The sequence below is a fragment of the Channa argus genome, chromosome 22 (genome assembly GCF_033026475.1).
Source record: "Channa argus isolate prfri chromosome 22, Channa argus male v1.0, whole genome shotgun sequence".
Lineage (NCBI taxonomy): Eukaryota > Metazoa > Chordata > Actinopteri > Anabantiformes > Channidae > Channa > Channa argus.
This window is the reverse complement of record NC_090218.1, coordinates 7408040-7421119: the sequence shown is the minus strand read 5'-3', so window position 1 is coordinate 7421119 and position 13080 is coordinate 7408040. Positions and strand designations below refer to the sequence as shown.

Here is a 13080-nt window from a genome sequence, read left to right as displayed (position 1 = left end):
ACACCGCTTCACTTAGTTCCCTACAAACACACACACACACACACACACAATACGCTTTTCCCACCTGAATTGAATTCTCTGTCTTAAAACAAGCACAGCGAACTGTGCCGTTACATGTATAAGATTTTATAAATAACACACAAAGAGGAATAGATTCAAAAATAGTCACCAGTGTGTACTATATTTATATACGCAGAGAAGAATAGATTCGAAAACAATTACTACTGTGTGCTACATTTATTTACGCAGAAAGGAATGGCTGGAGAATAATTCCCACTGTGTTCAGCATTTAGATAGACGTGACGAGGTGGCCGAGTGGTTAAGGCGATGGACTGCTAATCCATTGTGCTCTGCACGCGTGGGTTCGAATCCCATCCTCGTCGAACACTTTTTTTCACACTTTTATACGTTAAATATTTTTTTCACACAACACGCCGACACTCAGAGCCACGTGATCGCTAAACAATTGCTTCTTAATTCTAACCATTATCACCCCGCCAACGGTTCTTCTTCTTTGAGGTATAAGGCAGTTGGCATTGTTGTAACAGACGTGTTTCTACCACCTTCTGGCGTTAGTCAAGTCCTGCAGTTTCCATATACAGTATGTCCTGATTAGGTGCACTATGTTTCTAAGCATAATTCAGATTTGCCAATACTGTAGGTGCCAGCACAAATGGATTATTGAAGAGACTCAGTGAATGCTCATAATTTTTTGAGTTATAATTATAGAGTATAGTTGAAAAAAACCTAAAAACAATGAATACAACGTCACACAAACAAAAAGAGAGGAAAAAGAGAGGAAAACATACATAGAACACACATACAAAACAGTAAAATGACCAAAGGAGAAATAAAAGGACCATGTCATAATCCATCAATGTAAATATAATGTATGTAAATGTAAGTGTAAATATGAGTTTTTCTCTACAAATTGCAAATTAATGTGTGGAAAATGTAAAAAAATTAACTTAAGGGCCAAAATGTGTCTACTAAATTTAGCAAGATTTCTTTCCATTTTTATTTTATACATTTCCCCAAATAACAATTGTTTGTAAACAGTAGAGAGGTCAAACTCTGAGGTGAGTTTTTTGATCAATGTGAACTTTGTGATACAAATTATTATTATACAGAGAAAAGAGAGAAAATAACACTGTTCTCTGTCTTTTGTATTGCATGTCCAGCATGTGTTTTCCTTCACTGAGTATTGTAGCCACTAGTGTGACTCAGACTCAAGTTAAATGCAGGAGGACCCCGGCTAAATAAATGCACTGGGTGGGATTTTTAAACAGGCAGTGTTGCTGTGTTTGTGTTTCTGGTACTTTTCTGCTAATTCTCACATGAGTGCACTCAAATATATGCACCATATATATGCGCCCGTCAAATCAAGTAAGCATAATTTGTTTTGAACGTGTTACAGTAATACAATGAACGACAATAAAATGTTTAACACAGGAAAACATGATTTATTCTTGTTCATTGTGTTCATTATGTTTACTTGATTTGATCAGATGCACAACAGAGGGCCCCTTCTTCCCTGACACCTCGAATGGGACCTCAGTTCCTTCTCTTATTATTCTTGAATGTTTTGCTTTTTTTTTAAATTTATTAAATGATGCATCCACAATGCAGAAACACTAATGAAATTTGATTTTAGTTGTTCAACGGACGCTAAAGCCACCAGCATGGTGTACAACTTCACACTATACAAGCTTAAAACCTTTGAAGTGCTTTTGTTCTTTCCCCTCTCTCCCCCCTTATTATTCTTGTTGAAAGGGAAATTTTAGCTAATAGGCAAATCACCAAAGTCTTAAAATTGTTTTTACACATATAGAGCCGTAAAACAACAACCACACATTCTTTCACACACACACAAACACACTTTTATTATTTATTGCAGTGGTTATTTTCTTCTTTGACCTTTTTTAGATAGGCTCATGAACCACACAGTCTTCATCAGTTTACTGGATTTATTGAAGTTTAAAAACATGATGAGAGAGTGAATTATTTACAAAGGGTGTGCAAAAGAAAGTATTACATTTTCTTTGATGAAAAGAAGAGGCAGTCAGCTGTACTATATCCAAACTGTAGTTTCAGTGACCAGTCCTGCACCACTAAAGAAATGTTTACAGACATCTGGGCCTTGAACACAGCTGTGTGTGTGCATGCGTGTGCATGCACTGGGGTTTGTTTATTTTAGAGTTCATGCATGGGTTTTGCCGTCCCTCCTGTCAGGAGGCGATGCGGGGAGTATCCAACGATAGCAGTCTGAGAAGCTCAGGCTCTTGTCCACAGCACAGCTGGTGCAGTACACGATCCCCAGAGCCAGCATCACTACGAGGAACACACACAGAGGCACCAGCAGGGCCACCAGTAGCCAGCTCTTGTCGTGTTTTCGTTTACCATCAGCTGATTCATACTCTGCCTCTGTTGCATTAGCATCCTCTTTATTATCCACGTTGGATCTCACCCACTCCCCTGTCCCACCCATTGAATCTTTTGCAGTCTCTGCTCCCACTCCACCACTAGCTTCTCTACCTCCCATCTTAGCCTCACCCTCAATTTCATTGTCTGTTCTATATTTCTGTGTTGGGGATGGGGCAGTCTGATATTGCTTTGGAGATACGGCATCCCATTGGTTCAGGTGATTGTCTGACCCATGGGTCGTGTCAGCAGAGAGGGGTTCAGTGGCTTCTGCAGGCCAGTTAACATCAGCTTCAAAGTTTGGGTCTGGGGTGAACAAAGAGGACCAGGGAATATCAAGGTTAGGGCCCAGAAAAAGTACGTGAGTGGCGTCGCTGGGGTCAGGGGTCAGGGTGGAGTACTCTTCATCGTCAGGCGAAGGCCGGCAGGTAAGTCCATCTGCCTGCAGGTCAAAGCCACTGTCACAGTAACACTGATACCCTCCCATAAAGTTGATACACTGCTGCTGGCAGGGTGACGCCCCCACACACTCATCTACATCTACGCACTGTCCTCCACTGCCAAATGCATACCCAGAGTGACACAGGCATGTAAAGGACCCCTCTGTGTTTTCACAAATGCCCTCACAGCTGCTCTCATCGAGGCACTCGTCGATGTCCATGCACTCACCCTCATCATCTGGCTGGTAGCCAGAGTGGCAGGTGCAGTGGAAGGTGCCTGGAATGTTGACACAGAGCTGCGGGCACGGCTGCTGTAGACATTCGTCCACATCGGAACATCTGTGGCCATCTGGACCTATAAGGTAGCCCGGGGGACATGTGCAGCGAATGCCCCGAGGTGTTTCCACGCAGTTGTACTCACAGCCATTGTCCACACAGGCCTTTTTGATGTGTGGCTTGTCAGTGGGTCCAGCAGAGTCAGAGGATAATTGAGGGAAGTCAGTTTGGCTGAAGAATTCGAGCCTGCAGCTGTACCCATCCTCATCTAATATAAAGCCCTCAGCGCAGTAACAGTAGTAGTCTGTGTCAGTGTTATTGCAGTACTGCTCACATCCGTGGTCCCTGCTACACCAGTCCTGGTTCTTTGGAGCATCACTGGACGAGCAGATTGGTACATCTCTGGACCAGCCCACTGTCCCATCATCTCTGTCCATGCACAGCACAGTCTCCTCAGATGGAGCGTCCGGGTCTGAGCTGTCTGCGGGACAATGTAGAGCAGCAATAGATCCATAGGGCACATGAGTCAGCAGGGTGCTGACAAGTTGAAATGGGGTGGTGTAAACTGCTGGACCGCTACCTTCGTCCTGCAGTGGGGAACACATCCCTTTGTAGGTGTACTGGCAAACATATCCGTCTAGCGGCAGTGCGCAGGAGCCATCAAGCCAACGAAAATTTTCTCTGCTATCACGTCCGGTCTTCAAAGTGTGGACAGTCAGGGCCACACAGCGAGGGACTGTACAAGTCCCAGGGGTTTCTTCACGGACCCAGTTGGTGAACTGGCCGTCCTGATCTCCTGTTAGAAAATAAAGACAAGAGAAAGATCAGTAAAAGCCCAAAGTCCATCTTGTTTTTTTAAACTGTCTGACATAGCTTCTGGTGTGTAAGTTGCTTTCTCGGACACAATGCTACATTTTAAGAATATCATAATAAAAATGGCCAATTTTATGTGATTGTACTAGTTTTTTAACCTTTTTTTTTATAGGGTTTTAGTTTATTGAAAAAGGAGACATGGTGCATTCTAATGAATTAATTGTAATGAAAAAATGAAATTCTCCTGGTTGAAGTCGCTGTGCGTGTAACACAGAGCAGTGATCTCTGCAGCACTGGCTTACTGACTCAATTTCTAAATCCTTTACATATGGGGTTTAAAATGCCACAATATTTTGATTAGGGAGGGTGGGGTCATGCTCTTGCCAGTGTTGAGAGGTTTGCTTCTTAGCAGCTTGGTAACAAGTAGGCAGCATGAGCTACAGGTGTACTAGCTTATCTAGACAACTCTCGATTGAAGGCACTTTGCACTCTACTGGTTACTGGCAAAACAATAACTGAAATGTTTAATTGCTAAAAGCTGCAAGCTTCACAAACAAACGTCATTAACTTCAGCTGTTGAGGGATTAAAGCAGAAATCTCACTAATATATATTATGCATTGGTTAAGTAAAACCAAAAATATCTGCATGGCTCATTGCCACAATAGGGGTAAACGAGAAAATATGTTTTGGGGCAATTTTGGTAAACCAATGCTTCTCTCAGTAATGAGAGAGGGGAAAAACAAGCCGGTCACATAACTCTTTAAAGTTTACTGTCCTAACTGAAGACCAAGGCAGACACTTCTGTTTTTTTATTGGATGGGGTTTGTATAATGACTAAATCAGACTGAGGAGGAGCAGTGAGTTCAAAAGGGGCTTGAACTTTGAAAGCTCCGTCTCTGAAACAAAAGAACTTAATGTAATAACCATCCAAAAAGAGCCTTTTAAACTGGCCAGGTGCCAAAGTCTGGCAGAAGTTAGGGTGGGGAGCAGTGCAATGGTTTCTAGTACCTGATGGGTATTTTTTTATCTGATTTTACTATTTAACTAGTATTTTGTGTCACTGGAATAAAATGTTTAAAAAGAATAGGTTGCAAAACAGACCCTAAATAACTTTACTCTGAAAAGTGAGCTGAGCTCACATATTTAATTTCAACAAAAAGACTAATGAATGTCAACACTGGGAACAGTGAAGGGTCAAATGTCAGAAAGGTGAGACTTTGCCTGTGACCCAGATGAATCCTCTGAGTGGCCGTTTGGATGAACACTGGCGTGGTGGTCTGTGCAGCCCGATCCACAGACGAAGCCTCATCTTGGTCCCCTGTGCCTCTATGTCCGACAGCAGCTCGTGGACCACACCCGCTGCCTCGTGAGTATGCATTGTTGCCAGGGTCCCACCTTGCTCCCGACAGCTCCTCCCAGCCTCCCTGAAGGTTTTTTTGTGGAAGTAAACAGTGTAGCATCCCTCTGGGTGGCAGAGGGCGTCCCTCTCACCCAGGTGAGCCCTGGCTGCTGACTGCACTCCTTCCGTCTCCCTCAGCCTCTGACCTCGGCTTCCAGGAGCCAGACAGACTACAAGCAGCCACAGGGCACAGAGGAGACTCATGCTGCTGCTGCAGCTGCTGCTGCTCCTGATTGTCTTTTTCATCCCCCACCAAGTCATTTGTTTAAAAGTCAGTCAACATTCAAATGAGTATCGTAACCTTACTGACAAAATAAATAACCCAATAAGGGAAGGAAATGAACTTTTCTGACTTTTTGACCCAAATTAACCTACTTCAATTAAAGTAGCAAATTGTAACCGGCCGGCCAATCCTGACTTTCTGCTATCCTAAATAAATAATATGCTGTAATCTAGCCTTATTTAAAGTTATCTGAAGCAAAATAATCCCAGAACTGCCATCTGATTACCTTACTTTCCCTCGACTTGCCCAAGCCCTTGGAAAAATAATCCTACAGAGCCGACTCAGCTGAACTCCATTCATCAGCAAACTGTCAATACTGCAGACACAGTGAAGCTGATTTGACTACAAATTAGAATAAACCAATAAAAACAAATGCAGATTAGTTGAATCCCCTAGATAGTCCAAGTGAGTTTAAATCAGTCCAATTCACAGTCCAGTCATGGAGTCCAAAGTTCAAAACCTTGTAATGGAATAATCTGTCCAATTAAGTCCAAGAGTGTAAAATAGAGTACACAAAAAAATGAATGAGTTTGTAGAATATCAGTGACAGAGAGACTGTCCTGTATGTGGTCCTGCCGGGGCTTTCTTGCCTCTGCAAAATTGGCTTTCTGGCAGAATCTCAGGAAGAGAGAAAGATGGGGGAGGGTGGAGGGGAGGGGGTTCATAGAGGCAAAAGAACTGTGTTTTTGGCAAAGGGGGCTGGTAATGTGTGTGTGCGTGCGTGTATGAAGGAAGGCTGGAAGGGTTGACGGGTTGGGATGGAGGAGGGAGACAGAGTTGAAAATCCTAAGAGAGTTATGAAAACCATACGGCACTAGTCTGTCCGCCCCCCCCCCAATCTTGCCTATGGCTTTAGACGCACACACACAGACACACACACATGCAGGACTGGAAAGTGTTTGTAAGCCCTGTAAGATGCAGAGATTGTCTCCCCCTTTGCCTCCACCTTATGTTTTTTTTTCCTTTGTCAATTTCTCATTGTTTCTGTGTCTATCTATACTTATTCTCATTCGTTGTCATCCCTCTCTTTACTTTGCTCTTTACACCTTCTCTCTGTTCCTCCTCTTTCTGCCACCCCCACCTCCTTCCTTTTTTTGTCTTTCCACCAAGTCCATACCAGCTGGAAGTTTTTACACTCCATTGGAAACATTTGGAATACCTGTTAGACCACATAAATGTGTGTGTTTGTGTGTATGGGGGTTACATCTTTGTTTATACAGTACATACGTTATAGGGTCAAGCTGTCAATTTGAAGGTGTTCGTCAGTTTGTGTGCATGGCTACCTTCTGAGGGCATGTAGAGGAAAGGAAACAGGAAATGCCTGATGTGCATCAGCTTGACCTCTCCATAGCGAGGGAGCAGGCACAGGCTCAGGGTACCACCACTGGCCCTTAGATGATCCATCCACCACGAATGGTGAATCTGGTGGAAAGTCAAATGCTGAGTTTTGATTTTTCCAAAGAAAACATGATTATCTTCTGTTTGGCCTTGTAACTATGCAGCAAACAAAGCCAAAGAAGATTAAACGAAGCCAACAAGTGTGATTTGAGGGTTCAAGTCCTGGTGGAAATGTTAGAGATTTAAAACTGTAAATCAAGGTCTACCACACACACACACACACACACACAAAAGTACACAAGCTTAAATGATGAACAATCCAAACATCATCAATGGAAAAATACACGACCTGAAATTCAATAAAATCAGTGGAAAGTGTGACGTACCACAATCCAATTCAGGCAGCTTAATGTCACTATTAAACACTGCATCGTCTCTCTTTAGGTCTGGGGTGGGATGACTGATAAGTGGCAGCCACATTTCACCCACTGTAGGCCCTGAACACAGGATGATGCGATGGAAAAGTTACACTGTATGTGCGTTAGAATCAGTTATTAGCGGAGCCAGTTCTCTCTGTGCGACGCAGATGAGTCGGTTGGCTGCGGCATGTGGGTTTTGGCAGAAAGGTTATATACAGTCTAACCAGTCAGCAGTCTTTTCCACTTATGTAACAACTACCAGAACCAGAGAGAGAATAAATATTAAAACCCCAGGATCCTGGAGAACCTAAAGAGCCTTTTGGTCTTGTTCCCACCTCCATCTCCTCCTCTTCCTGTCTTCTTTTGCTTTTCTTTTACTTAGTCTACCCCATCCTCCTCTCTCTCTTTCCCTCTTATTTTTTCAACCCCCATCTCCCTCATTTCTCCTGCATCAGGTTGCCCCCCGTCCCCCCTTTTTTTTTTCTTTTTTAGATCTTTTTGCTATTACTCTCCTTCACTCCTCTTTCAACTCTCATTATTTAGACTCCCAAGTCAGCAATCTTTCTCCCAGGACACCAACGTTAACCCCAAACGTCGCACTCTTGGTCTGTTTATTCTATCAAGCAGCCTGGTTAACCCCCTCCTCCAGCTCTGACAGCCACGCCTCCAGGCACATTCCAGAAATGCAACTGACATAACAGACAACACTTTAGAGTTTCCATAGTCCTACACATACAATTCCCCCTTTTCACATTAATCTATACCTTCAAGACAAAGACCTCTAATGGAACATACAGATCTCCTTATTTTTCACTCCCCGCTTCAGGTCACATCCTACTTTCTACATCCTTGACTCCTAGCCACTTGCCACATATCATTACCAGCTCTGATGCATTCTCAGCTCCTAGCTTCCAAGCAGCTGAATCATAGCTTCTCTAGCTCTGAAGCTTCTCCATTTTTACTTCTTCCACAAATTCATATTTCTAGCAGCCTAAAAGCTGTTGTTGTTTTAATGCCGTTTAATGGCCATGAAACATTTTCTATCTGGACTAATGCTTTCCCTTCATTGAAAGAACAGGTCCGCTGTTGTATACAGCTGTTTAGACTGTTGTCTTACAGCAACAGTCAGATGCCCACATGAACAATGAAACGTGTCTTACTTGGCTTAATCTTTTCTCTTGTTCATATTAGCCATTGAGAGAAAATCCACAGTCCTTGCTTTGTGTATAAATGTATTCAAATGAGCCTGTAAAGCTAAAATGAGGCTTAAGCAGTCTGGGTTTATTACACCAATGTAAAACTTTCCTCTCTTACCGGTATGTTCTCCTTGGCAGTTTTTACCTGTTGGGTTGCAGTAGACACTAAATAACAAAAAGACATCAGGTTGAACTGAAAATGCAGCAACAATATTGGGATAAATTTGATAGTTTGGAAGATAAAAGCCTTTTAATTGTCAGCAGATAAATGTTTTAATAACTCTTTTTAAAGGGGCTTTTGATTTCTTTGAGCCTCTTGAAGGCATGCATGGACAGGAGTAATGGTTACAGCAATAAAACCTATTTCAGTTTTCATGTGGGCATTCGGCTGTTGTTTTGAGACCCACTTGAAAGAAACACGAATCTGTTGCTTTAAAATCGCTAGCGTTTATCTGTTGGTACTTCAGGTAAACAAACTGACAGACGTTGAGATATTTCATTGGAGTCAACATCAAGATGAAAATATAAAGAAGTTATAATAGGATACATCTTCTGAGTGACATTAATATGTCATAAATGTTAAAAGGTATTTTAATAAAATATCAAAATGTGTCACTGGACACAGCAGGGGGCAGACATACAGTGCAGGACCTCCATCCCACTGTACGTTGCTATTGAGATATAAATGGTAATGTATAAAGCATATGCTTGAAGGTGTGGGACAATATTCTGTGTCTTTCTACATGTTGTTGTTCAGCTACTATATGTGGTAAAAAGGCTCGGCACGTTCAAAAAGGCAATGTTTTAGTGAGTAGCTCTTCAGCAGAATCCTGATGTGTCAAACATGTGTCTATTGGATTAAGGTCTGTTGTTTGTCTTCATATACTTAGAAAAACGTGCAAAGTTGAGTGTGTATAATTGTGTGTAATTAATAATATCTATATTTAGTCCAACAGACAAGACTGAGCATGAGCAGTCACTTAACTACAAACAGGGTAGCAAAATCTTTTGTTATTCCCTTGTTGTGCAAAGTTGAGTGTGTATAGCTGTGTGTAATTAATAATATCTATATTTAGTCCAACAGTCAAGACTGAGCATGAGCAGTCAAAACCTTTTTCTGTCACTTAACTACAAACAGGGTACCAAACTCTTTTGTTATTTCCTTGTTGACTTGGATCAGTGGCTTACAGAATTATCAAATGCAGCAGGACACGTCAATTGTTCATTTTTCCCAACCGCTGGTGTCTTATGTCTGACACACGCACGCACGCACACACACACACACACACACACACACACACACACACACACACACACACACACACACACACACTGAAGCAATTAGCTGTGGCCTTGTGGTAAAATTTTGGATTGCAGGAATTCCTGGTGATTTAAGTGGAGTGGAGGAGAAAGACAATACTTTTATCCACTTCTTCCAGGTCTACATACTTCCATCTTTCATAGCAGAAATAAATGCTCTCCATCCACACCCAGACTGTCAACAAAGGCCCACCACAAACATCTGAGCAGACTGGGGTCCTTATCCAATTTTTGAAGCCAGAGAGAATAAATCCCTGCGCATTGAAGTCGGCAGCACAGGCAAATCATCAATTAAAATGTTCAAGATGTTGATGTAATCTTGTTAGTATTCTGTCTGTTTGCAAGTCAGCGTTTGTTAAGATTTATTTATGCAGGCAATGAGTTTCTGAGCATGTCCTCTTTCCTTCAAGCTCGGCTTTACTTAGGTTCACATCTGGTAGCTGCCCACTACAAACAGCCTTCTGCCATTATCGACTGAGCAGCTGCAGTGGAACCACTTAAAAATTTCACATTGTGAACTGGCAACTAGAATTTGGGATGTTTATATCATTACATTAAATTATAATGCCCCGGAAAACAATATGTGAGACCTTTTCATTAGAATACGTGAAATGACACTATTTAAAGTAGTAAAGAAAAACATGGATAAGGGAAAATGATTAGTTTCTTTGCTTTTGGAGAAAGAAAACATCAACATGACTACCTCAAGTTACAGTAATATGTGTTCAGATGATCAACAATGGAAGATTGATGTACATAAAGAACCACACATGTACAAAACAAAATGTAGACAAACTCTGGTATTTAAGGTTTAAAAAACAGCTCAGCTGCAGAAAGAAAAATGGAGTGAGAGACTGGGAGAGGATAATTCCTGACGGAATATTTCTTTACCAGATGATAGGCTCAACTTTTCCATAGACACAGAAGTGCACGCACACACACACACACATACAAACACACACCACACACACACACACACACACACACACACACACACACACACACACACACACACACACACACACACACACACACACACACACACGCACATCTTATTTCTTTGTAGTGTCTTTCAAAATACATTTAAATTTCCCCAAAGAGGGAAAAGTGTGTGTGTGTTAGTCTGTGATGGTAAATGCATTAATGGAAGAAAGGGAGACGACTCCACAAGAAAAGAGACTGGACACAAAGCCTCAACAGAGGAACAGTGGCAGAAAGAGTTTTAATAGGGCCTTTGAGATAACCCATCACACGTCCAACTTTTTCTGCACTGTTTTCTACTTCTCAAGTCGAGGTTCTCCTCCTGAAACTGCATATTTTCCACCCAAGATCCACATTGTTCATAAGACCTGGTCTCAATTTTCATTTTCTGCTGTTCAAGCTATTCCGACAAACTGCAGAGGAAAAACGAACAGTGAACTACTTGACTCAGCAACAGCAAAAGGTAAATTATTCCCCAACCATAATTCATAAGTCTCCTGCACACCAGCCATGTGCAGGGATGTTGAACAACACCCTTTTCTTCTTTTCTCTCCATTATTCTGCTGTCTTAATCTCACATTCCCAAATGTGAGGCTGCAGCCACATTTGAGTCTCAGAATGACACTGCCAATTCCGAGGCCCTGTCGCCATGAAATAGCACTTCTGGAAATACCATGACCTGCATGACTGAGAATCTCCACAGACAATTCTCATGGAAGTTGTAAATTAGTAATACAGTTGTTTCTTGCAACAACTGGTGTCATACCTGATCCAAAGCAGTAAAGTCCAACAAATCCTCAAGCTTTTTGCAGCCTGCAGCTGAAGAGTTTGTCATACTGGAAAGATCTCAAATATGACTAAGTTGAATTATATGAAATCGAAGCAGAGAGGAGGCATTATGAGAAACCAGCTGTCTGTTCTTCCATTAATAAAAATTTAAAGAGAAAAAAAGAAAACGTAATCCCTTTTAAACATAACCGATCCAAACATTTAACAGTGCCGAGCAGATGGTTAACCTAGTTTGTCAAAACACTGGCTAGTGCCACCAAACAATATATGGCAATAATTGCAATAAACGTTCACAGCTCCAGTACACTCCACTCCACACCTGCAGAAATAATTAAAAGTTAGATGTTTTCAGATAAATGCTCAGTCTCCTTCCTGCAGACATGATACCACTCTCATGTCTGCATTGTGCATTTAGAGCTACAGTTGTTAGTTCAAGTCAAAGTCTGGAAAACAGAAAAACAGTCAGCCTGGCTACACAACCCTTCAAAGTTTCCGCTGACCTTAAATGACCTCTCTTCTGCTCTACATTCCCTGGGGACACTCTAAAGGTTACTTCATCACACCATATGTCTTTTCTTCATAACTGTTCTCGTCTTGTTAAGTCTGTTGGCTTACTACTTCATTTACTATTTTCAGTGCAACTTTGACTTTCATAGCCTTATTTGTCCTCATTATATGTCTGTCTCTCTCCACTTTGGTTCCTTTTCTGTGTGTTTGTTGGCCACCAACTCTGTGTTCCTTTCTATGCGTGTGTGTTTTTCACTACTGCCTTGTACTTGACTGCCTCCATCTGTTTTTCTCTCTCACACACACACACACTTGCTCTTTCTCTCTTTATTAATATACTTATTTTTTGGAAACCTAAATGAAAAGCAGAGTAAAAGAGCAGGGCTATGTTTCATTTCATATTATCCTGCATACCGATGCTAGAGGGCGGGGGAGCATGGCTGCAGTCAGAAAATTTACCATAGACCAGAGTCTGACTATAGAACCAACAGCAAAGCACACAGGACACCAGCACGGACAGCATGGCGCCTCTAAAAACCAGCTCTGACACTGGAGCCACCACCTGGTTCTGGAGCCACACTGCATCTCCTACGCGTACCCTCCAAGAGTAAACATCTCGAAAAATTAAGAATTTTTTAAAATATTTGTTTATATACACAGCGTTTAACTCAACCAGCACCAACTGCAGGTTCCCCCGTGGAGCCATCAGGACTGTCCATCATGGAGTTAACAAGGGGACCAAGATAAATAACCCGATGTTTAGAAAGAAGTTGCCTGTTTATAACATCCAGTGGAAGTATAGAAAAAAGATTAAAGAAGAGGATTTTGAAACAGCTGGTTTTTCAGTGCGAGGTGGAAACACGCTCGTTTGATATCTTTACAAATTCAGTGAGGATG

General features: G+C 41.9%; 1 protein-coding gene and 1 non-coding gene across 2 annotated transcripts; one reads left to right on the top strand and one right to left on the bottom strand.

Annotated features, from left to right (window-relative positions):
* The first annotated feature begins 301 nt into the window (after positions 1-301).
* trnas-gcu (transfer RNA serine (anticodon GCU)) lies at positions 302-383 on the top strand. The gene has a single exon. It is a non-coding gene; the product is annotated as a tRNA-Ser (tRNA).
* Positions 384-1949: 1566 nt separating this feature from the next.
* LOC137108107 (complement component C1q receptor-like) lies at positions 1950-6245 on the bottom strand. The gene is made up of 2 exons (XM_067492426.1): positions 5173-6245; positions 1950-3933 (listed from the first exon to the last, which is right to left on the bottom strand). Exons 1-2 carry the CDS (start codon positions 5609-5611, stop codon positions 2201-2203), a joined length of 2172 nt encoding a protein of 723 aa, XP_067348527.1. The 5' UTR covers positions 5612-6245; the 3' UTR covers positions 1950-2200.
* Between the last annotated feature and the right edge of the window lie 6835 nt (positions 6246-13080).

Bases quoted from the DNA above. Each gene is read 5' to 3' on its own strand.
- LOC137108107 (XM_067492426.1), bottom strand. From the start codon at position 5,611: ATGACTTGGTGGGGGATGAAAAAGACAATCAGGAGCAGCAGCAGCTGC. The intron at 3,934-5,172 runs GCAAAGTCTCAC...ATTTTCTAACAG, and splicing joins AGGATTCATCTGGGTCACAG to GAGATCAGGACGGCCAGTTC.